Here is a 25812-nt window from a genome sequence, read left to right as displayed (position 1 = left end):
AAGAAGGGAAGGGTAGCCAGCAAGAAAGGAAGTCCCAGGTGTGAACTCTGGGGAGTGGAGATCGGGGTAGCTGTGGACCCCCGTGCACGCAGCTCTGGGCTTTCTGTCCACACACCCAGGAGCGTGCACAGGGCAGCATCAGGGTGGAAGAAGGGGTCCCGAGTGCAGCTCGGGGGCTGTGCGTGGACAAGGAAGGAGGGAGGTGGTCAGGTAGGTCGCATGACAGTGGGCGTTGAAGGGCTGACAGTCAAATGGGCCTCACGTTCCAATAAAGGTGGACAGAGTTCAGGTGTGGTATTGTGATGAACTTGAAATAGGTTTTGATTTTATTTTTCCTTTGAATTTTCTCCTTTCTTGGTCCATGCTATCAGTGTCATAATTCTTTTTTTTTTAATTAATTGCTATTGGAGTATAGCTGCTTTACAATGTTGTGTTAGTTTCTGCTGTACAGCAAAGTGAATCAGCTACACGTATACATATATCCCCTCTTTTTTGGATTCCCTTCCCATTTAGGTCACCACAGAGCATTGGGTAGAGTTCCCTGTGCTATACAGTAGGTTCTCATCAGTTATCTGTTTTATACATAGTAGTGTATATATGTCAATATCCCAATCTCCCAATTCATCCCACCCACCCTCAGTGTAATAATTGTATAAACTCAGCCTTTATTCATGGGCCACAGGAAGCCTCAGGTATCGAGAGCTTCCAAATTTTCGCTATCTAATCGTTAACAGTGGGGATGCCAGAGGTGCAGATACCATAGCTGGCACTCAGAGCACCATCCTTGAGCAGAAACTTATTTCCCTCAAATGATACCATCTGATGTATGCTCACATAGCCGACGTCTTTGAGGGCGTGTGTACAGTGTATGCCTAGTGGCTAACGTAAGATTGCAGGGAAAAGAGACATCTAAGAAAAATCGGGAATGTTTTGGTACTTGCATTCTTTCCCCCTTAGAAATGGGGGATTCTCTCCCTTTTCTCCCATTTCCTTGCTCATCCGTACAAGGGAATCACTTCACGTCGTGTGCTTTATTATTTTACAGTCCTGGTGAAAGAAGCACTTAAATAAACTCTTTGCTTAAAAGCTTTGTGTGTCCCTGCTTCATGGTGCTTTAGCGGCAGTGAGAATTCAGGGTTTAAGGGGCAGGAAAGTGGAGGCTTTCAGGGCTCCCAGTGTGCAATCAACGTGCTGGAATTTCAATGGATTCCAAAGGCGTAACAATAATAGCATTAAGAACAGACCAGGGCCTTTGATGTTATTGACAATAAAACGGGGAGAGGGGGCGAAGGGGCCCCTGTCATTTCTGTCATGAGCTTTTAAACTTTTGACCTCTAACCTTTTGTGTCAAAGAGCTTTTTCCATAGGGGCGTTAGCAGCCTGCTCAAGTCTCCTGAATTCACTGGAGCGCCCACGTTTCCTTGGTGGGAAAGGACATTCAGCGTCTTGGAAGAGACCCAACGTGGGGCGGTTATTGCTGAGTGCCCACCATTGTCTGCTCCATCTTAGGGGGATGGCAGGGTGGGATGGGGTGAGGACACCACACGTCCACATGAAGTGACTCCGGCCTGGCGGGAAGCAGGCAGCCTTGCAGGGATAGAAGGTGAACTTCAGAGCTATGATTTAGCTCAGGGTCTGCAGGCATCCGCCTGGAGTTGGCTCTGAGCATGGGGTGGGGGGGCACCTGGAAGCTGCATGGGGAGGATTCGGAAAGATGGTGGCGCCTTTGGGGTGCCCTGGTTTGGCCTGTTATTGAGGCCTGTTAGGTAGATGGAAGGGTCCTGCAGTGCGAGACGGGCCTGGTTCACTGCTGCTATTATTTGGCCTCAGTTTCCTTTCTTGTCTTTCCTTCCTCCTTCGCCTTTCTGATAAGAAACATTTATTGAGTTCCTGCTGGGTGTGCGGTCCAGTGAGCCTCTTCTGCCCTCGAGCCCCAGACAGCCTGGGAGGGAACGCAGATAGTTCTGGTCTGACGGCAGTGCCAGGGCAGGGCCTCATCCCCAAGTGGCCTGGCGCGGTCCAGGAACACGGTGAGTGCCCCTCCTGTGTGTGTGTTTATCCGCCACAGCTGTGCGTACAGCGCGGGCTTCAGTGTGAGGGAGAGCTTCTGAGTAGGAACACAGGGCCTTCAGCGGGCTTAGCATCAGGGAGAGAGGAGATGTGGGCAAATAGAGTTTGTCCGGGGGGGTCCCCAATAACCTGAAGGATGCAGAAGGGAAGAAGGAGCAAGTGGTTCCCACAGGGACTCAGGGAGGCTTGACTGAAGGGGCGACATTTGCACTGAGTCTTGAAGAGAGAGTTGGACTCGGAGAAGGGGGAGAACTTCTCAAGCAGGGCACAGCATAAGCCATAACAATGAAGGCAGCACTGCATCTCGGAGGGGGAGGTACCCTGAATGTAGCTGGGGTGTTGGGGGCCTTGAATGCCATGGTAAAGGATTGGGCTGGGCTGGGAAGGCTCTCGTGGACCACTGCAGATTTGGGGAGCAGGGAGGACCATGGTCCAGTCTAAGGCTTAGGGATGTAAGTCTGGAGAATATAGTTTAGAGAAGAAATGTTAAGAAGCCTGAGCTCTGACCGTGTCATGGTAAGAAGCAGAGTGGCTGAGAGTAGGGGCTTTGGAGTAAAAGGGACACCAGCTCTGCCACTTTCTCCCTGCATTTCCTTTCTTTGGATAAGGCCCGTAACCAGTTCCCTTGTCTGGAAGAATGGGCATACTCATTCCTGCTCTCCAGGGTCGAAGGAAGAAATAGATGAGGTCATGAGTGTAAAAGGCTTATTTAGCACAGCACCTGACATATATTAAAGTATCCACTAATTGTCCTTATACTCATGATTGTTCTAGTATTATTAATTTCTATTAATGGGGCAAACCTTCGAAGACCTTTAGTTGTTGATCGACAGGAACTAAAATGGGGTGGGTGGTGGAGGTTATCTGAGGAAGAGTCTATAATCTACTCTGCGACAGCTTCTCGCCTGATTTTGAGCGGAATGAATATGGACCTCATTCATTATTTAATGGCTACGCAGACTCTAACCAACACACCCTGAAGGTCACTGCTGGGTTTCCAGTGCCTTCAAAATATTTCTCAGGGTGGACTTGGATGGGTGGTTTCTGTTTGACTTAGCGGCATCGTTCTCTGCTGTGGAACTCTGGAGAGAAAGGTAAAGGTGAGCTCTCTGATGCTCTCAGCCTCAGCCCAGGCAGTTACCGTGCAGGAGGCCTGGGTTTGTGTGCCTGAGAGCTCTTCCTGGTTCCTGGTTCGGAGCAGGACTTGAGCATCGAGGTGGGGCTCCACGACGGTGTCTGGGGCTGTGCTGGGAGTGCCACCTCTGGTGGTGGAATAGAAAAAGCACCAACTTGCATCACAAGGCACTGGTTTCTGTGACTTTGGGTACATCATTTAGCTTTTCTGAGCAGATAATGGAATATTCCCTTCGTAGCCCTCAGGATCGTGTGATAATAGGAAATAAAGAGAAACAAGACTTAGGGGGATAATAATAAAGCCTTGGAAATGATGATTTTAGGGTTGTCATGAAGAAACGGACATGAGTTTTATGAAATGTAAAGCACTGTATTCCTTTGCTTTTACATTTTGCTACCTGCTTCTGCTAATTTTGCAACATTGAAAAAAGACATTTGGAAGCTCCTTTTTGAGTTGATTTATTTTAGATAGGACACAGCTTCTAGATCTCATCATCATTGTTAATTGTTGGTTTACTAGCTAAACCAGGCAACTTCTGAATTCATTGTGTCTCTAGCGCTTCTGTAGTTAGAGCTGAGATACCAGATGCTTTCCTGGAAACGTTTCATTCTCTGCCTTCACTTCATCAGCGTTAAGAATCCCAATGTATATTTTTGAAACTATGAATTTGGCTTTTAAATTGTGCTATACAGAAAAATGGTCATTCACGTAAGAATTTGTCACTGGTAAGAATTTCCATCTTTTAATTTCCATGCTTTCATAAGAAAATACACCATTAGCATAGTTCAAGTAAACGGATTTGTCACTTTTAAATATAGTGACGCCTTATATGTTTTCATGTGATTTCCCTTGGACAGTTTTGCAGTTTCAGTATAATGGCTGGAAACCTTCTCTTATTTCTCTTTGCTGCTTTTCCCTCTGTTTATTTTTTTCTCTGATCTTGGCAGGAAAGCTGGAAACAACAAAAATATGATGGCTGCATATATATGGGATCATAGGCAAGGCACATTCCAGAGACTCTGGATGGAAGGATTTTATTGGTCGGTCAGTAGGCAGATGTGGTCTATTTCTGCCATTGGGAATCCAATGGATGTGATTTTTAGTTGAGAAACTTGCAAAGACTAGTGGATAAAAGAAGTTAAAAGGGACCAGGAAGGGGAGAGCTCAACTGTTTGTTCACTACCCAGGATACATTTGAGGTAGTAAACGCAGATTTCTTGTTAATTTACTTGCAGAGGGCTATTTATCATTTTCTTGTAGAAACACATAATTATGTTTGTAAAGGATCATGGCCTGGATAGATTGTGATATGACCAGAGTGTACTGCTGGGTAGCACTTAGATCTATTTAAAATATTAGATTAATTTAATATATCTGCGTGCTGGCACAAAAGAAATAATAGATTGCTATCTGAAAAGTGGGGAATGCCCATGGATATTTATACAAGAGGAGTCCAGGACTTCCCTGGCGGTCCAGTGGTTAGGACTCCGCACTTCCACTACAGGGGGCATGGGTTCGATCCCTGGTCAGGGAACTAAGATCCCACATGCCATGCGGTGAGGCCAAAAAAAAGAGGAGTCAGGAATGTTGGGTGGTTGCCAGAAGTAAAAGTTGCTTGGGTTTTATACATAACATAGTTTTGTTAATCAGCTTTCTGCGTAACTTTGTGTATGTTTTATACATTTATTTATTTATTTATTTTTGGGTGTGTTGGGTCTTCGTTTCTGTGCGAGGGCTTTCTCCAGTTCTGGCGAGCGTGGGTCACTCTTCATCGCGGTGCGCGGGCCTCTCACTGTCACGGCCTCTCTTGTTGCGGAGCACAGGCTCCAGACGCGCAGGCTCAGTAGTCGTGGCTCACGGGCCTAGCCGCTCTGCGGCATGTGGGATCTTCCCAGACCAGGGCTCGAACCCGTGTCCCCTGCGTTGGCAGGCAGATTCTTAACCACTGCACCACCAGGGAAGCCCTTTGTGTATGTTTTACTTAACTTATAAGGAAACTTAAATTTGCAAATGTTAAGTGTTTATTGCCATCATTTGCTAGATTTACAGTCAATTTCATCCATTATCATTTTTATCTTAGAATTTATTTATGATAAATAAAATCACAGGATAAGTATCCTTTTTCTGAATAATTGTCAGATTGGACACTTCTACTGTAAAGATTTTTTAAGTCACACAAATAGGCATATCGGTATTTCACACATACAGTGTTATCACTCAGAAGCTACGTATCCATGAAGAAAAAAAATGGTGTGTGGTTTTTCTGAGTTGTAAACATTTCTGAGAATTACTTTCTTGGGGTATACTAAGGACAGGGTTTGTCAAACCGTATTCTGTAAGGGCCAAAAGAAATATATTGGGTTTTGTGGGCCATGTGTTTCTCTGTTGCAGCTCTCCAACTGTGTCTCTGCAGTTTGCAGTTTGAAGGCAGCCATAAGCAGTATGCAAACGAAATGGCACCTGTATTCCAATAAAACTTTATTTATGAAAACTGCCCAGGGGCTTCCCTGGTGGCGCAGTGGTTAAGAATCCTCCTGCCAATGCAGGGGACACGGGTTCGAGCCCTGGTCCGGGAAGATCCTCCATGCTGCGGAGCAACTAAGCCCATGCGCCACAACTACTGAGCCTGTGCTCTAGAGCCCGCGAGCCACAACTACTGAGCCCATGTGCCACAACTACTGAAGCCCATGTGCCTAGAGCCCGTGCTCCGCAACAAGAGAAGCCACCTCAATGAGAAGCCCGCGCATCGCAACGAAGAGTATCCCCCGCTCGCCGCAACTAGAGAAAACCCGTGCGTGGCAACGAAGACCCAACGCAGCCAAAAATAAATAAAGTAAATAGATTAATTTAAAAAAAAGAAATTTAATTTAAAAACTGCCCGGTGCAGGAGTTTGCCCCCCATAATGTATGCTCCACAAGTTAAGGTTCCTGCCATGGTATAAAGAGACAAAATAATAGATCTTTTTTTATGCAAGGCATCTATCAGATGTCTCGAGTATACTATAACTGCATTTCCTTAAAACTTGCACCGCATTACAGAGGGTCTTATAAACAAGATGATCTACACTAACGACTCTGGAGATGCTTCCAGCTCCACACAACATGCATGTAGGACTGGAAAGAAGATTCCTGATGCTTCATGAAGCGCTTGCTTCATGGGATGATGCCACCTGGATGTCCAACAAGTCCACAGCTGGTCCCTTTGGGGTTCCATGCCTTAGAGTCTGCTTATAGCAGACCAGCAGGGCCACATGCTTTAGACATTCCCAGTCAGGCATCCCGGGGCTGTCCTCAGAGGGGCAGATGAGCCCCTTGCTGGCGCTGTGTTATCCACAGGCATGTTCCCATCCACGGTATCATCCTGTCCACAGGCAGGAAACACAAGGATGTCTGAATGGGGAGTCAGTCCGGGTGTGGAGTCCGTCCACATGGTGATGTGTTCCTTAGGCCACTGAGCCCTGGAAAAGGTCTTGCAGGTGCCAAGGTAATGATTGGAGACACTCAGCAGGGGGAAGAGGCAGGGCTGGCGCTTGGGTGCCACTCCACCATCTCATCGGAGTGGTGAGGGCCCCTATCTCCCCCTCTTGAGACCTCTCCTTTGATAGATGCTGGATGATTCCTTTGGTTTTGGCATAGTGGATGTTGCCCACATTGGGTTTTAACATTTCTACTGATGGCAGGCGATTGAGTGAATTGGAGGGGACTGGACATTCCTACAGGCAGGGCTGACCCCAGTGACAAGAAAAATCATCTCTAGTGCAGGTCTAGAATAAATTCCAAAGTCAGTGAACAGATGACTTCAGGATTTAAATAAGCCAGGAGAATTTATGCCCTGGGCGGTTGACTCTTGTGGGTCCTCCTGTACTGTTTCCTGGGCACTTTCAGGCCACTCAAATATCCTTTGGTGAATTACTCCTTCAGGGCACAAACGGAGCGGCCTTTGATCTCTCTTTTTTAATCTACAATTTTTGTATGTAAATTTCAAACCTTAAAAGACAGTTTCCCAGAATGGCATCCGAGAGATCTCATAGCCTGAGGATATTAAAACTATTTCTTGGGAGAAGGATGCAACAACTGAAGATAAACCTCCAAGTGTCTTTTCCTGGCTACAGGTTTTTTATGATCAACCCAGGCTGTTGTGAGGAGACCTAAAAATCAATGCCTCCCATTCCTAATGAGAGGCTCACCGCACAGCCTGATGACAGCCAGCATGAAGTCGAATCCTGACAACGATACCCAGCGCAAATATTGTTACTATGCATTTCAATTTAAACATGTGTCAAGCCAGTTACATATTTATGGGGTTTAAAGACTCTTCCACTCGTGCCTAGGATAATAGGCACTCTGCAAATCTCCGTTTAGTCTAAGAGGAATTTGGTCCAATAGTCAAACCTCTTGCGAGTCTGTAATAAATCATCTTTGCAACCCCAAAGTTGACTGCTTCCCACAGCTCCTCAGACTTACCCCACCTGGTAGAATTTTAATTCCTTCAGTAAAATTGATTCCCCCAGTTCTGCACATTATTCTCCCTGTCTTCCATTTAGCCCGTTAGTTTGCTGACAGCAGAGTACACAGCACTTAGCAGCTGGTTTGTGGAACCATCAGTCAGGAAATTGTATGATAAATAGGAGGGAGCCAGGTTTAGTGGCACTTCCTTCTGCTTCAGCAGTTTTTGCCCGACTTTGGAAAAGTCATCATGTGGTGTTTTGTCAAGGGCCAGAGCAGGAGGTGGCTGCGGTACGGTGACTTATTACACATACCCCTGAGTTACAACGCTCTGCAGCTGTGCCGCTCATGTGTAAATAATAAACCGGGAGGTGGGTAATCATGGCGGCTGCTGGCGACACGGGCCTGTTCTCGTCCTGTGGGTTTTCTTGGACAGCTTCTTGGGCTCGTGATGGAATATACTGCGATCTTCCACATAGAAACGACCAGCTGAGATGCAAGGGAAGCACTCCACGTTTGAGGAGTCGCAAGCATTTTCTTTTTTTGAGAGGTGTGTTGGGATTAATGTCATGTGATGCCACGTATGTTAAAGGACATGCTCGTCCAGCTTTTTATTCTTCGTTTTTACTGTTAAGCTGTGGTCAAGCGTGTCTTGAATTGGAAGAGGGCTGTTCCATTGCGTTTACCAGAAAGCGGCTTAAGAGGTGTGATTTCCACTGATAACTGACATGAGGTATAATTGTTCGCACAGACTTTATTGGTCCAGGAGACCAATAGTTATTTTAGTTATTTTCAACTAAATCGAGAAGGAAACAAATAGAAATAAAAATGCTTAAACTAAAATCAGATGTCTTTGATGAAATCAGATCATATCCATATTTTTTGGCTCTTTATTTAACCTGATTCCAGAATGTGGAATTCATAAATTTCCTTGGGACATAAATAAACACTTGGAGTAAACAGTGCTGCAAGATGCATCACATACTTTCATTCAGAATTAACTTTTAAACTCACAAAATACACTCAACAGTGAGAAATGACTACCAAATGCCCCAGTAATTCCTAACCCTCACCCTCACCCTAACCCTAACCCTAACTCTTTTCTCTTAAATATTTTTTCAATGCTTGGTCATTTCCTCTCTCATTCTGAGAGAAACACAGAGGGTGAGAGAGAGAGAGAAAGAGAGAGACAGTGAATTTAAATCCTGTTAATTTCTTAAAAATAAAAGGATGGCAATGCCTTTAAATATCTGTAATAATCTTGTAGTTTTCCTTGGGGTAAAGATTTATACTGCTTGGGTACATGCTTTTGATTTTATTGAGTTATGTGCCTGGTTTTCACCCCCTGTGCATATAATCTTTGCAATGTTATTATAAACACTCATATAAAAAATAATGACTGTTACTTCCTGGATATATGGGGCATATATTGAAGGTAGAATAAATTCACACATTTTGAGCCCTTGTGTGTATGAAAAATCTGGATTTGTGCTTCTTCTGAATTCACAGCTGCACCCACATAGAGAAAAGCAGATACAGTTAACACCCACTTATCTGTTGCAGAGAATTTAATCACACAGCACACAGCCAAGAGCCAGGAAGTAAATAAGTGAAAATATCTTCCAACTCTGACATGGTTGTCACAAAGTCCCTCAAAACGCCGTATAAAATGATGTGTGTGAAAAACCTTAGGAGGTGTGTCAGATGGTATGAATGCTTAATTTACACCCAGTTCTAATAGGTTTATTCCTCCGGTTTCTAAGAGCCCATGACATGTGTTAAGTTTGAAGTCCGCTGGAAGCAACCTTGTTCGAATCAGCAGTGACCACTAACAGGGGAAGAAGAGAAAGAACTACGCTTGGGTCTGCTGGCCATCTCCCTGACCCCCGATCCCCGTGACCTCTCATCCACCTGACCCCGAATGCCAATGATTCATTTGGACCTGTTCGAAATTTAAAATCAGGAAACATTCACTGAGTAGGTGTCAGACTTTCAGACTCATGCAAAAGATGACTCCACTCACTTTTACGTTGTTTTAGGAAGGATACGTCATTTTCTAACAAAATGGTTAAATGGAATAGGACATTTGGGCTCTGCAGGACATTGCTGGGTAAACTTTTCAACTTAGCACACAAACTATCAAGATTTGTGTTACCAAAAAAAAAAAACAATTCCAACATCGTCTCATATTAAATCCTAAGTGGTGCATTTAAAATAGAAATGAGTTTTTCGTATGGACTTTATAAAATGTATAGAGTGTGATCAGGCAGTCAGCCCATCGCTCACCTGTTGAATTTGCAGCATTGCTGTGACAATGATGAGACATTACTGAGATATTTCCTTTTCTCCCTTGTATCGCTCCCTCCCTGCTTTACCGTATAACAAGCACAAAATGCAGTGAGTAATTGACATTTTCAGTGCCGTGGAACCTCTTCTTCTGGATTCTAAATCTGGTGGAATTTGGCTTTGGGTGCCTCCGTAGTGCTGTCAGTGCTATAATGCTGTACATTGATAGTTTTTCTCTCATTTTTTTCTCCTAACCATATTCTCAGATTCTCAAAGGAAGGCAACAGGGGCAAAGTCTCAAAAAAGGAAAGTAAGACATCATAATTATTTTTTTTTAAAGCTCTTTTGTTTACATTCTGAAAGATGCTTGTTGAAGAAAATTTGGAAAAAAGAGAAGCGTATAGGGAGGAAAATGAAAACCACTTGAATTCAACAAGCACATGTATAATGGTCACCCCCGGGACTTAAGGAGGTTCACAGTGAGAGGTGCAGTCACACCCTAATCTGTGTTTGACACACCCGCTCCCCTGCCCCACGTGGAGGTTCTGTGTCACTTTTTCCAGCCGTCGCTCAGAGCCTGTTTGCAGGGCGTCATTTGGAATTGCTTTTGCCGCCTACTACACTAGGCAAAATCTTCAGACTTTTGGTAGAAGCTCAAAGCCCTTCTGAGGCACGTTTGGTGTACACATCAATTCCTGGGAGTGTTTTGAGGAACAGCAGCGTGATAGGTACATGCAGGCTTCCAGGACGACCACACGTGGAAGGTAACATTTGCAGCACGAGTTCCGAGTTCCTGTATATTTGCTGTCTTATCGGGCTCTGAGCCGTGGAGGCTCACCTCCTGATTTTGGACCTCTTTACTGCTTCTTGAAACTTGGGAAAAACCTTAGTATCAGTGGTGCTTCTCATGGTACAACCTGGTAAAACTATTTTCAGTTCTTGCAGTGAATCACTATTTAGAAAAAAAAGTTTATTTTCGGATTTGTCAGAGATAATCAGGGCAAGTAAATGGAGGTAGAAGAACTATTTTAAGTACGTGCATGCACGACGGGAGCCCCAAAACAGTGATGACTGAGAGCGGGAGGGGAGGCTGGTGTGGGTCCCAGGGGAGTGTTGGGGCTGCAGGGAAGGAAACTTCAGTTTGCGCCAAACCCCCCTCTGTCAGGCCATGTAGCATGTCTCTGGCCAGCCTATAGATTTGCTGCCCCTGTGTTGGGATTCCGGAGGCCTGACCTAGAACAAGAAGGAGGGGGAGCATGCATTTAAAATTTTAAAAAGTGTGTGTGTGTGTGTACACGTGCCATGGATTCTAGCAGGGACTTTTGGTTTTTTATTTAACATCTTTATTGGAGTATAATTGCTTCACAATGCTGTGTTAGTTTCTACTGTACGACAAAGTGAATCAGCCATATGCATACACATGTCCCCATATACCCTCTCTCTTGTGTCTCCCTCCCACCCTCCCTATCCCACCCCTCTGGGTGGTCACAGAGCACCGAGCTTATCTCCCTGTGCTATGCGGCTGCTTCCCACTAGCTATCGATTTTACATTTGTTAGTGTATATATGTCCATGCCACTCTCTCACTTCGTCCCAGCTTACCCTTCCCCCTCCCCATGTCCTCAAGTCCATTTTCTACATCTGCGTCTTTACTCCTGTCCCAGCAGGGACTTTTGAACATGATTCTTTTCCTTACAAAGCATCATGGGTATGGGAGAAATGAAAGCTAGTAGTGATATACGTCTTTGTCTAAAACTCACTTGACAGTGTCATTTTAAAATTAAAAAGTGGGGAATTCCCTGGCGGTCCAATGGTTAGGACTCTGTGCTTTCACTGCCGGGGGCCCGGGGTTCAATCCCTGGCTGGGGAACTAAGATCCCGCAAGCCGTGTGGCAAGGCCAAAAATAAAACATAAAAATAAAAAAGTGTTTTGGAGTCTGTTCCTCTTGGCTTCGTGGCGGCCCTTGCCCTCTGGCCGGCCTCCTGCCGGGTAGGAGCACGTGTTGTTTCTCTTTCTTGCTTTCCTGCCTGCGTTCAAGTTGCATTCAGAGGCTTTACTGCCTCCGGTGCTGATATTAGTATCTGCTTGGTTCTGAACTGTGAAGAATTCTTCCACAAATTCTTCAGGTAGATTCAGCATCAGTTGTGAAGACGGTGTTAGCGGTGTGGTTTCATGGATTGGCATTCCATTTCAGAGTGTTCCATTTATACAGGCTGTATACTTTCTTTCTTTTTCAGACCCTCCTCATCTCTTTCCTGCATTCCATCCTCCTGTACCAATCGATGCAAGACACCATGAGGGCCGTTACCATTACGATCCGTCTCCGATCCCTCCGTTGCATGTGTAAGTATTACAACTTTACCTGTCAAAGATATAGCACAAAATACTGGCTTTCACCATCTCAGGATTTTTGTTACCAGCATAGCTACTGGGCTTTGAAGATGTGATAGAAGTCTAAGATTTACTTTTGAAATATAGCAAGCCTATATGTTCCTGCACTCACTGAAGCAAATCCCCACTGCTTCCTGAAGAATGCCTGTCACACTAGGTGGCTGGAAAGTATTTCTTATATAGTTTTGCTGACATGTGTTCCCTGGGCTGTAAATACTAAATTAAAAAATTGGGCCTAATGGAAGGTTACCACTCAGGATATGCATTTGGTCGAGAGTGGGTGTGAATTTTTTCATGCTCCAATTTCTGTTACGGGAAAGTCCTGTTCCAGGGATCACTGATGCATCGTAATGAAATTTTCATGGTAAATTTTCATAGCCCCTGTGTTGTGTACACCAACGGTCACTTGATTGATGGGAATGTCACCCAAACAAAATGGCAAATGTGATCGAGCACATAGTTTACACAAAGATAAGAGGAGAGAATGGGGGTAATAACATACATTAGAAAAGGAAGAAGAAAAGCCAAATATCATATATGAGGCTAAGAAAAAAATGATACAAATGAACTAATTTACAAAACAGAAACAGACTCCCAGACCTAGAAAACAAACTTATGCTTAACCAAAGGGGAAAGGTGCAGGGGAGGGATAAATTGGGAGTTTGGGATTGACATATACATGCTCCTATATTTAAAATAGATAACCAACAAGGACCTACTGTATAGCACAGGGAACTCTGCTCAATATTCCTAAATGGGAAAAGAATTTGAAAAAGAATAGGTACATGTATATATATAAATGAATCACTTTGCTGTACTCCTGAAACTAACACGACATTGTTAATTAACTATACTCCAATATAAAATAAAAATTAAAAAAGAAAAAAAGGAAGAAGAAAGTCTCCTGGAAATTAATGTGATCTTACTCAGGTTAGGGGGGAAAGAAGATCAGGTAGTCAGGATAGCCCTCACCTAAACTTAAATGGTCTTTGTTTGCAGTATTGTGCAGAAAACTGATATATACTATAACAAGGGGAGTCAATCTTTGGGAGCCGCTGACCCTTATGAATGGCCTTGATTTTACATTTAGTCATATCTGGTAATCACCCTTCATTCTGAGAGAGTAAAGTTAGAAAAGCCCAAATAATACTTTGAAGAATACTGCTAGTTATTTGGATGGTAGATTGCATCTCCATGGCTATTAGTTACATCTGTGTAATTACATATACGCCAAAGAAAAATGAAGTTGTTTTAAAACAAGTCCTCCTCTGTGAACAGAATTAATTGATATTAACAACCCTAACTAAATGCCCAAGTACACATATAATATTTTACCCACAGTTTTTTGGATCCATCTCCCATTACTGACTTGTAATTTCAGAGCAGATTTGCCTGGAGGTAAGTCATAAATCTGTGTTCAGATTTCTATAAGCAGTAAAGGAGAAGTGGATATTTAGGGAGAGAGAATGCAGAAACTTGTGACTTATTCTTCAACTTTTCACTAGAACACAAGTTAAGTATTTACAGGCTTCTAAAGCCTGGTAAAAATACACTCAAATAAAACCAAGATGCCAATTTAAAGCCCCCTAATACAAAGGGAAGGAAATTTCAATTTCAGGCCGAAAACTGCTATGGAATTCATCCTGTTCTACCAAAGTTTTGCAGTACAGATGGGACCACAAGGGTCTCAGACGAGGATCTGCCCTGTGGTACAGAGCCAGCAAGGGCCCACCGGGCCTGGGAGATGCAGACAGCTGATTTCTCCCAGACTCCAATCTCTGAAGTGATGAAGTAATTTAAATCAGATTTTCTATGGGATTTCAGAGTGCCTCACTCTTAAAAAATCATCTTATAGAGAAATTTCAAAAAATGAGTTTACATGATAGAATAAACTAGTTCCTCTGCGTTCATTATGGTTTGCCTTGTAATTAAATTCAAATATGAATTTATCAGTAAAAATCGCAAGTCTTGGTTCTTTGGCAGAATGTAAGAACAGCAAGCCCTTGTGTAGATCACACTGTATGTTCTAGACCCTAATTGCTGTATCTAAAGAATTAGCTTGCTAGAGATAAAAACACCACAGGATAAGGCAGGTCACATTTGGAGAATCCTAGGGGAGAGGGTTGCAATTTCTACAGGACTGCTGAGCAGGGATTTTTATAGGTTTTAATATAGTCAACCCTTTGTGTCTTCCGGTTCTGCATCTGAGGGTTCAGCCAACCTTGGATTGAAAATATTGGAGAAGAAAATTCCAGAAAGTTCCAAAAAGCAGAACTCGAATTTGCAGCACACTGGCAACTATTTACAGAGCATTTCCATTGTATTAGGTATTATAAGTAATCTGGAGGTGATTTAAAGTATCCAGGAGGATGTTCATAGGTTATACGCAAATACTTTGCCATTTAATATAGGGGATTTGAGGATCCACGGATTTTGGTATCCGTGAGGGTTGTGGAACCAATGCCCTTCAGATACCGAGGGATGGTCCTACTTCCTGCTTTTTCAGCCAAGCTTTAGGATAATGTTGCAGCAATTGACTAAATTGTTCTCTAGCTGCCTAAATGTTTAGTTACCAAAGATTCATGATGTAAGGCTTGTAGATAATCCTGAGCCTCCCAACACACGTTCTGGAGGTGCTAGGGGAATGTCATTGCTGGGCACAGAGCGTGGTGAGCATGTGCTTTGTGGTCTCCTGGGACTGCTCGGCATAGCGGGGTCCTGGGTGGAGACACTGAGCTTATGGAGTAGGCTCTGGGAAGCTGGGGTCAGTCTCACCTCTGTGCTTTTATAATGTGACATTCTCTCTGTATGACCCTCAGTGGTCTTCCCTCCCTGCATGGCAAACGCTGGTTAAACTCCTCACCCTCAAGGCCTAATTCAAAATCACCTCTGCTGGCTGTCCCAGAGGCTGTTCCTCAGAGAACCTTGTGTGCCTTTATCGCAGCCGAATCCTCTTGCCTGGTCAATTATTGTTTAGCGGTCACTGGCCCTGCTAGATTTGCGGGCATTGCCTAACCCTCGGCCAGGCACTTAGTAAAACATGCTGGGTGGCCTTCAAGGTGTCCAGTCTGGGAAACAGTGGACCAGCACTCAGAGAGCTTGACTCCCAATCTTGCTCTGTGCTGGGAACTGGCAACTTAACAATTTCCATATATTGGTTTCATTCTGTGGAAATGAAGTTACCTGCCTTGCCCGACTCTCCAGATCGCAAATCCAAGAGTTCAATGAAATCGCGTTCTTGTGAGTGCCCTTGAAAGCAGGATGCTCTAAGCAAATGTCGAAAGTTAGCATCGTGACAATTGGGGGCGTGACAAATATTGAGATTCTCTTCTGGCCTGGCTCAATCCTGAATCCCTGGGATGCTTTGGCACCTTCTGTGATGCAAATGTAGCTGCCTGTGATCAGATCATTTTGGGCGTGGAGGTTAATCTAGGCAAATATAGCTTGGTTACTAAAATCTTAAAAGCACATCTTTGCCAAGGGGCTAAAGCAGTAGCCTGGAAAAATAAAATGATTTTATCTAGAAGTTGAATTCCAAAATGCTTGTTTTATAATTAGCTTCTAGAAAATGAGATCAAGTGAGCTTACGGAGTTTTTAGAATAAATATTTTTAATTATAAGTAGACAACATTTGGGGATATTCTCATTGTTTCATACACATGATTGTTTTTCTGGTGCCAACTTCAAAAATTAAATTGTAAGTCTCTTGAAACAGGATGTGTGTTGATGATGGAAATGCCAACAGGTCTCTGTTTAGAAGGATGGCAGACACTGCGATAATTATGCTATCATATCCTATCATTAATGATTCTATTGAAAGAGGTTTGTAAATTGCTCCTCTTTTTAGATAAACCACCCTATATTAAGGCGTCAATGATATGGTGCGGAATTAAATTAGAATCTCAGAAAATGAAATATGCTCTGTATTAGCTGTTTGACACTTAATTTGCCTCTGAATGAGTACAGGAAATCACAAATTAACCTGCCTTTGTTTTTCCAACCATGGCTTATTAGGTGTTAGAACAACTGCAATTACAGCCTAATAATAACCACCAAGCCTTATAAATATGTACGGAAATGCGTCAGTTTGTGTTAAAGAACCCAGTTTGTTAAATGGAATGCCTTTAGCTTACCCGATTTACTCTCACAGTGTTCTCCAGAGTTTATGGTTAGGCAGTGTAGACGGAGTATAGACATTTAAATTCTTCCAAATACAGTACTGGAAATAATGTTAGAATTTATTAGTATTTCCTTTCTTAACTCGAAATCATGAATTCGGATGTGGGATTTCTAAGTGGGACATGGAATGTCAGTGTCATCTTTCCCTGAGTTGTCATGTAAAGGTTGTCAGAGAAATGTATGATTCCTGCATTATGTTTATTTAATTCAAGTAGTTTGAAAATTAAGAAACACTGGATATGGGGAATTTTCCCCTTTCTTCTGAAAGTTATTCTCCCCTGAATTCACCAGAACTTATGTTCAGTAGCTAATTGGAGTGTCTCGTTCTCTCTCAAATCCTTTGCTTTGACCACAGAGTCCATGTTTTATTAAGCCATGTAGAAAAAAGTACAATGTTTTAGAAAAATATCAATGAGTATATTTTATTATGTTGCTGAGATCGTTTGGAGCGTTAGTGATAGAACCTGAATCTGTAGCCACATAGTCGAGGCAGAAATTTCATGTGGTTATTTCTACTTCTTGGTCTTCTCTCTGCTTCCTGCTCTGCGTTGTCTCCATCAGGGCTGTGGGGTTGCATAACTCCAGGAGCTATTGTTGTAACCTACGGGAATTGATGGTGTTCTCTAGGCTAAGGCTTACTACTTGTTTTAAAATTCCACTTGGAGACTCAGACATAGAGAATGGACTTGAGGACACGGGGAGGGGGAAGGGTAAGCTGGGACGAAGTGAGAGAGGGGCATGGACATATATACACTACCAAATGTAAAATAGATAGCTAGTGGGAAGCAGCCGCATAGCACAGGGAGATCAGCTCGGTGCTTTGTGACCACCTAGAGGGGTGGGATAGGGAGGGTGGGAGGGAGACGCAAGAGGGAGGAGATATGGGGATGTATGTATATGTATAGCTGATTCACCTTGTTATAAAACAGAAACTCACACACAATTGTAAAGCAATTATACTTCAATAAAGATGTTGAAAAAAATAAAATAAAATAAAAAAATAAATAAATTTTAAAAATAAAATAAAATAAAATTCTACTTGGTAATTCAGACAATGGGAATATTACATCCCTCTCCCCTAGAAACAGTTGTATTTTCAAGTGACTACTTTCACGTTAATGAAGAAAGCGCTCTTTCTCTTGCATTTTGAGTGTGTGCTTTTTTTCCTTTGCTTTAGTGTTAGAATGCATTTAAGCACGCTTACTTTTGAAAGTAATTTTTTTGTTTGTTTTGTTTTGTCTTGTGGCCGCACCACACGGCACGCAGGATCTTAGTTCCCTGACCAGGGATCGAACCCGTGCCCCCGTGCAGTTGGAAGCACAGAGTCTTAACCACTGGACCGCCAGGAAAGTCCCCCAAATATCGATCTTTTACATACAGGTTTTCTGAGCCAAAGTTTCCTCATTTATGGACCACTATGAATTTCGGACCGTCCATTTGCTTCTGCTGAGCTTGGCAATTCATTTTTCAAAGCAGGATCAGCCTCTGTTGCTAATGTATTACAATAATTCGAGCCCCACAGATCTTGCCGGTGGAGCCGGGAGCTACCCTTGTCTCGTGCTGTGGGTGCGGGCAGCACTGCGTGCCGAGCTGCACCCCAGGCCAGCGCTCTGACCGTCTGTCGCACTTCACCATCCCCTTAACTAATTCAGTTTACAAAATCAGCTTCATCTCTTCTCTCCCGGGGGAACTGAGCACTGTTCTCATGTTCTCTTCTACTCGGCAGCTCTTTCTTCTCTTAGTGGAGTCAACGTGCCTCTTGCCAAGGCTGCCTGACTCACTGGAGTTATTTCACCGAAGTATGATAGAGCTGCTCCTCCCACTCAAAGTGGTCCACTTCGTGGCGCCTGGGGAGAGGGCAGGACGCGGTACATCATTAATATGAGCTGGGAGACAGGGGGATTTGGAAATAAATGAGGCTCCCCCCCGCCGCCACCATGGTTATGGCTGCCTTTTAGGGTTCCGAGCGGGGAAACTGGTAGCAAGTTTGGAGTAGGAATAAATACATTTCTTTCCAGACAGAGGAAACTCTAAGAAAAGATAGAGTATTATGGTAAAAGCTTAGAGAAAGAAAGAGGAAGTGGATGACCAGAACTACTACTCAGTTTCCCCCCTGTCCTCACCTCCCTCCCTCCTCTCCTCCCTCCCTCCCTGGATTCAGCACCTTGTGTGAGAGTTGCTTAGTGGGAATTCATCTAATACTTATTCAAAAGCAGCCTTCACTCTAGCCATCTACTTAAAACTTGGTGATGGGCTCGTAATACATAATAGTGATTTCATTATTTTCATTCACAGGGAAAGCCTCCAGTAAAATGTAGAGATTGAGCAAAACCTTGTATTTGTATTTGGGGGCATAACTTGTTTGGAATATTTTAATAGTACAATTTAAAGTTAACACAGGCAAACCCTTTTCCCCCGTGTTTGTGCTCTACCGTAAACGTTATTGAGACCGATAAAGTGTGATGACATATCAGATTTCAGGCATACCTTGTTTTAGTGTGCTTTGCAGATATTTAATTTTTTTACACATTGAAGGTTTCTGGAAACCCTGTATTGAGCAAGTCTATGGATACGTCTTTCCAACGGCATTTGCTCACTGATAGTTCGCATTTTTTAGCAATAAAATATTTTTTAATGAAGCCATGCACATTGGCTTTTTCTTAGACATAATGCTATTGCACACATAATAGACTACAGTATATTGTAAACATAACTTTTATATGCACTGGGAAACCAAAAATTCATGTGACGCGCTTTAGTGCGATATTTGCTTTATTATGGTCTGGAACCGAACCCATAATATCTCCCAGGTAGGCCTATACATCAAATACTGTAGCTAACATTTTGTAACACTCACCTCCACCCTCCAAAATAAGAAAAGAGAAAAGAATAGAAAAGAGAAGAAAAAAAAATGAACTAGGTTATAATCACATCTCTTGGGGGCAAAGACCACCTGTGTATGTCTTTGCATTTGCTAGGCTGAGCCCGTGCCTTTGAGAGTGGCTCCTGGATAAATATTGTTTTCCATGGTGATAATGGGCTGTCCTTTTTCAGGCCAGTACAGGATGACTGCCATCTTCTTTCTTTTGTTTTTGTTGGTTTACTTTGGTAGGGTGTGTCACCTCATGCCAACAAAGCTAGCACACTGAGGACTCAAAATCAAAAGCTCGATTCCTTCTGAAGATGATGTTAATATAAATACCTACCGCAGTGTCAGATGCTCTCCACTGCCAAATGAATTCCCCGATATTAAATTAGTTACTGGTTGTGAAGGTCTGAGGTCACCTTATGTGACTAGGTACCATTGAACTTAATAGCTGCTTCTCAGGCCCCTCACGTGGAAATAAAATTAATGAAATTAGCAATCTTTAATTGATAATGTAATATGAATACCAAAATTCCAAATATAAGGGGGAAAAAGAAATGACTAGACCATTCACATAAAAAATATAATAATGGCCGTAACTGACATTTTTGACTACTTACTGTGGGCACAATTTTAGAAACTTTACAAAGCTATCTCATGTAGTACTTAGACTATTCAGCCCTAGGATGGAGTTATTATCTCTAGCCTCCTTTCCAAGATATGGAAACCTTGACACAGAGAAGTTAATGGTTGTGCCATTATTTAAACCTAGACATCAGACACTACACTCCTTGCACTTGACTTTCATCCTCTGCTCATGAAAACGAACACTGGGGCCTTTGGTGCTCTAGTTTCTACTTACTGGATGAGCCCAAATAATTCTAACAGTACCTGATAGGAAATTTTCAGTGTCACTGGCTGGCATCGTGTTCTGCAAAATTCTAAGATAGGAACATGGCAGTGAGGAGAAGAGCTGGAAGAAGCCTTGTCTGTAGCAAAACAAAACAAAATAAGATACACATCAAGGTTTGCTACTGTGGAACTTGTAACCCCCAACAGCTGGACATTTATATATCCAGCTACATGGAGTATTGGGTGAATTGTGATTCATCCACTTGGTAGAATATTGAAAAAAACAGTAGCATTTGAGAAGACCCTATGAAAACATGGATAAATAATGGTCAGTGATTACAGCTGTGTACCCTATAAAATGTAAGCCATGTTGGATGAGATCATAACATGTATCTGCCTGGAACCTTCTTCCCTTAGTCGTCTATGGCTTGCTCCCTTACTTCATACATTTCCCTGCACAGACATCTCCTTATCAGAGAGGTCTTCAATGAAGAACCATCTAATGAACAGGGATTGACAAGCTATGGCCTGTGAGCCAAATTCAGCCCATGGCTTGTTTTATTGGAATCCAGTGACTGCCGCTTATTTACTATTGTCTATGGCAGCTTTAGCAATCAAGGGCAGAGATGAGTAGCTGAGATAAAGGACATGGCCCGAAAAGCCTAAAATACAAAATTTCCCAAGGCCTGATCTAAAAGAACACCCCCTTTCTAGCCTCACTACCCCCTTTCTCTGCCTCACTTTTCTTTTTTTAATAAGTGATGCCATGCACCATATTTTCGACTTTCAGGCTTTCCCACTGCTATTCCCAACATTTCTTGTTGCATATCATATCAGTTCACAAAAAAGAAAATAAGTCTTATTGTTTGGGTATCATTTCTCATGATCCACTGAAAAAATGTAAAGTCTGCCTCATTTTCAAGCACTACCGTAGACCACCTACATCCACAGTTCCCAGTCTAAGTATGAAAATATTGGTGAGCTTCAATTCCTAAACTTTAAAAATTTTAATGAGCTGGCGGTATCAATCCAGATGAACCCACGCACACTTTACTTTGCGTTAAGAAATGAACATGAAGCAAATAAATGGTACTCCAAGGGCATACTACATTTTTCTGTTTTGCAATATTCCTTTCTTTAAAAAAAAATTATTGAAGTATAGTTGATGTACAGTGTGTTAATTTCTGCTGTACAGCAAAGTGATTCAGTTGTACATATATAGACATTCTTTTTCATATTCTTTTCCATGATGGCTTATCACAGGATATTGAATATAGTTCCCTGTGCTCTACAGTAGGACCTTGTTGTTTATCCATCCTATGTAGAATAGTTTTGTCTTGCAATATTTCTAATGACTGAAATATTGAATTCGGTCATTGGTTACAGAGAAAGCAGGCCCTAATTATAGTGCATATTCAGAGAGTCTGAGAGCCAGCTTCTTGGATAAATTCCTGTGTTCTTTGTGCTGGGCTCAGCAGTCCGGCCGGGAGCAGATATTGACTGAAGGTATTCACGGCCACTGAACCGGAAGCTGCCAGCTCTATAGAGCCTGCCGTCCAGCCTGTTGCAAGGGGCCTGGGGGGCACTGGGCTGTAACAGACTTTTTTCTTTGTGTACAATGCTTCCACTCATGTTAAGCCTGGCTTCAAAGAAAACAGAAATTTACTGCCATCGTTGTATTTAGTTTTCAAAGTATGCATTGGAGAAAATTGAACTTTCACAGAATTTGTCCCAACGGGAAGGCACTTTCCAGTTAGTTTTTAGGTGATAAATACCACCCAAACCCAAGCTGCCTGCAGTTCTTCCTCTGTGGCCATCCCTCCCTCACTTAGGTAACAGAACCTGCTTTTTCCAAACCTAAACAAAGACATGCCATTTCCTATAGCCGCTCAGCAGGCTGAGTTCATTTCAGACCCTTCCCCAGGGGAACAAAGGCTGGGGACACAGGACTGCCTGTCACTCACTTCTTTTTGTTATTGCTGCATCCCCACCCCTGCCCCCAGCGAAATTCATACAGAAAAAAAAAAAAAAAAACAACAATGTTCGCAGATTTGTTTCCAGGAACCTGCCTGCTAACTTTTTGAATCCTAAGTAACAAATTAGCTAGATTTTTGCATCTTTGGTCATCCGAGCCAACTAAGCATACTAACAGAAAAGAGCAAGAGGAAGGTCTGTTTTCAAACTCATCCTCTGAGTCCAAGGGTAGTGATGTGTTGCAGGACATGCATTAGATAACTGTATTGAAAAGAAATTTGAAATAAATATACGGACCATTTTTAGTTCTGATGTGATCTTTGTAAGAGGCGTATCAGAACAGTAATGGGCATCGTGAGATTGCAGTTGGGTAAAAATTAACCAGTTAAATGGCGTATTGGTCCCATGTTTACCTCCTGCTTTAACCCAGCTGAACTGGTGACACTGTATCAATGTTTGTAACACTGGTGTTGAAAAATGTCAAGTGTAATGAGAGATCTATACCCTTCACCTCCGGTCTCTCCTCTCCCACTGTCTCTGTCTGTCTCCCTGTCTCTCTCTCTCTCTCTCTCTCCCTCCACACAGCGAGGGGAATTGAACTCAGAAAGGTAAGAAGTGGCAGGAACTGCCTTAGGGCATGAGAGTACAGCCCTCCCTTTGTATCTGTGGGGAATTGGTTCCAGGACCCCCGCTGGATACCAAAATCTAAGGATGCTCAAGTCCCTTATATAAAATGACATGGTGTTAGCATATAACTTATGCAAATCCTCCCATAAACTTCAAATCATCTGTAGATTACTTATAATACCTAATACAATATAGATGTTACATAAATAGTTGCCAGCATGCTGCAACTTCCAAGTTTTGCTTTTTGGAACTTTCCAGAAAATTTTTTTCCCCAAATATTTTCTATCCATGGTTGGTTGAACCCATGGATGTGAAACCCCAGATACAGAGGGCTGACTGTACATTTCCAGTAAAGAAAAAAAATAAGGATCTCTAATCCAAAGCTATAGATTTTCTAACATTCAACCACGAATATTCTGGGTAATGAAACATCCCACATGTTTATGAGTTACAGATATTTAAAACTTTCTTATCCAACTACAGAGAGATTATAATTTCATTAAAAATTTTGCCATTGAGACTGTTATAGGGAATAGAAACTTGGCCTCCATCTGAAAATCTAATTCATTAATACCAAAATGAATGAGCGGCAGTTGAAGGCATTCTTTTACAAGTTCACCTGTGAGGGTCCCTCAGCGCTGGTTGCTAGTGGGTACCTGTGAATAGTTCCTAAGGAACCTGACACCGCCCACCCCCCCCAGGCCCCAGTCATTCCTAAGTAGTAAGAACTTCTGCCTGAAGGAGTTATATTAACTCAGTGCATTAAATAATTCCCAGGGCCTGACAAGGTTCATGTGTGTCTTCTACTACCTAGAATGAGTTTAGCACTAACCAGAGAATCACCATCTTCCAAATACATTCAAATAGTATTCAAATATTGCCAAGTTCACCAGAAGTGAACAGTGTCTTTATTATGTAAGGTGGGAAAAGAGATGTACTGGCAGTTAAATGACCTGCCAAATGATTTGCAAAACAAATCACCAAACCCTGTTTCTTGAATATGATTTACATTTTGAAGACAGGGTCCAAAGAAAGCATTCCTAGCTTCCTAAAATGCTTCCTGCCTCTATTCAAAGTGATCTCTGACTCCTGCATGGAACAAAATCCCCATCTTCCTAGCATACATGGTTTTCAACATAAACTGTGCACAGCCGTGAAAGTTTTCAGAAACAGATTCAAAGATTAAATCAGGAAAAAAGGCAATCAGACTTCTAAAGAGGTCTCTGATTTTTAAAGGTTTTTCCTACCGTATTTGCCTGGGATATAACACATGAAAATTAGGATTATATGAGATTGTGTTAATATTAACATTTTGGGTTTCTTTATTTAACGTAAGCATTTTCTTTTATTTCACTATGCACACACACATACACACATATATATACTCACATATATAAACACACACTATATATATATGCACACTCACATACATATATAAATACACACACACATATACACCCCCAAAACACACATATATATATACTCACATACATATATACACACACGCTATCTATATATATATATGCACACTCACATACATATATAAATACACACACACATATACACCCCCAAAACACACATATATATATACTCATATACATATATACACACACACTATATATATATATTTACATACTCATATACATATATACACACTATATATATCTATATATATTTACATGCTCACATACATATATATATACTCATATACATATATACACACACACTATATATATATATATTTACATACTCATATACATATATACACACACTATATATCTATATATATTTACATGCTCACATACATATATATATACTCATATACATATATACACACACTATATATATATTTACATACTCATATACATATACACACACTATATATCTATATATATTTACATGCTCACATACATATATATATACTCATATACATATATACACACACACTATATATATATATTTACATACTCATATACATATATACACACACTATATATCTATATATATTTACATGCTCACATACATATATATATATACTCATATACATATATACACACACTATATATATATATTTACATACTCATATACATATATACACACACTATATATCTATATATATTTACATGCTCACATACATATATATATACTCATATACATATATACACACACTATATATATATATTTACATACTCATATACATATATACACACACTATATATCTATATATATTTACATGCTCACATACATATATATATACTCATATACATATATACACACACACTATATATATATATTTACATACTCATATACATATATACACACACTATATATCTATATATATTTACATGCTCACATACATATATATATACTCATATACATATATACACACACACTATATATATATATTTACATACTCATATACATATATACACACTATATATCTATATATATTTACATGCTCACATACATATATATATACTCATATACATATATACACACACTATATATCTATATGTATTTACATGCTCACATACATATATATATACTCATATACATATATACACACACTATATATCTATATGTATTTACATGCTCACATACATATATATATACTCATATACATATATACACACACACTATATATTTACATGCTCACATACATATATAAGCGCACACACACACACACATACACGGTGCTCACGTCTGTCCATTTTCCTCGTGGTCATCTCAGCCTGTCCTGGAGCTTAGCCGATAAAAGACTGCATGATCCTCTTCTTCACGGAAGTAGTCAAGAGGAAAAAGAAGGTCAGCCTGAAGTATTTTAATCTTGTTTTAATGTTCAAAATCTGGTCACTCAGACTTTGGATTTCAGGGCTGCTGAGATACATGCATCAATAGTTACTGGATGGAGGGAAGAAGAGTCCACTTCAAGGGTCTGCCAGACGTCAGGGAATTGGGGGTATGGGGGCTGCTGAGAGCAGAGGCC

At 41.7% G+C, this 25812-nt stretch overlaps 1 protein-coding gene across 2 annotated transcripts in view; it reads left to right on the top strand.

The window, feature by feature from the left end:
- Positions 1-25812, top strand: part of GLI3 (GLI family zinc finger 3) — a 284678-nt gene that overhangs the window by 154291 nt on the left and 104575 nt on the right. For both annotated transcript variants that reach the window (XM_059934216.1, XM_059934217.1), the window contains one exon: positions 12175-12280. In XM_059934216.1, coding sequence (XP_059790199.1) covers positions 12175-12280 — 106 coding nt within the window. The remainder of the gene's footprint in view (positions 1-12174; positions 12281-25812) is intronic.

This window comes from Balaenoptera ricei, chromosome 9, assembly GCF_028023285.1.
Source record: "Balaenoptera ricei isolate mBalRic1 chromosome 9, mBalRic1.hap2, whole genome shotgun sequence".
Classification (NCBI taxonomy): Eukaryota; Metazoa; Chordata; class Mammalia; order Artiodactyla; family Balaenopteridae; genus Balaenoptera; species Balaenoptera ricei.
Note: the sequence above shows the minus strand (reverse complement) of the source record. Positions and strands in the feature narration are given on the sequence as shown.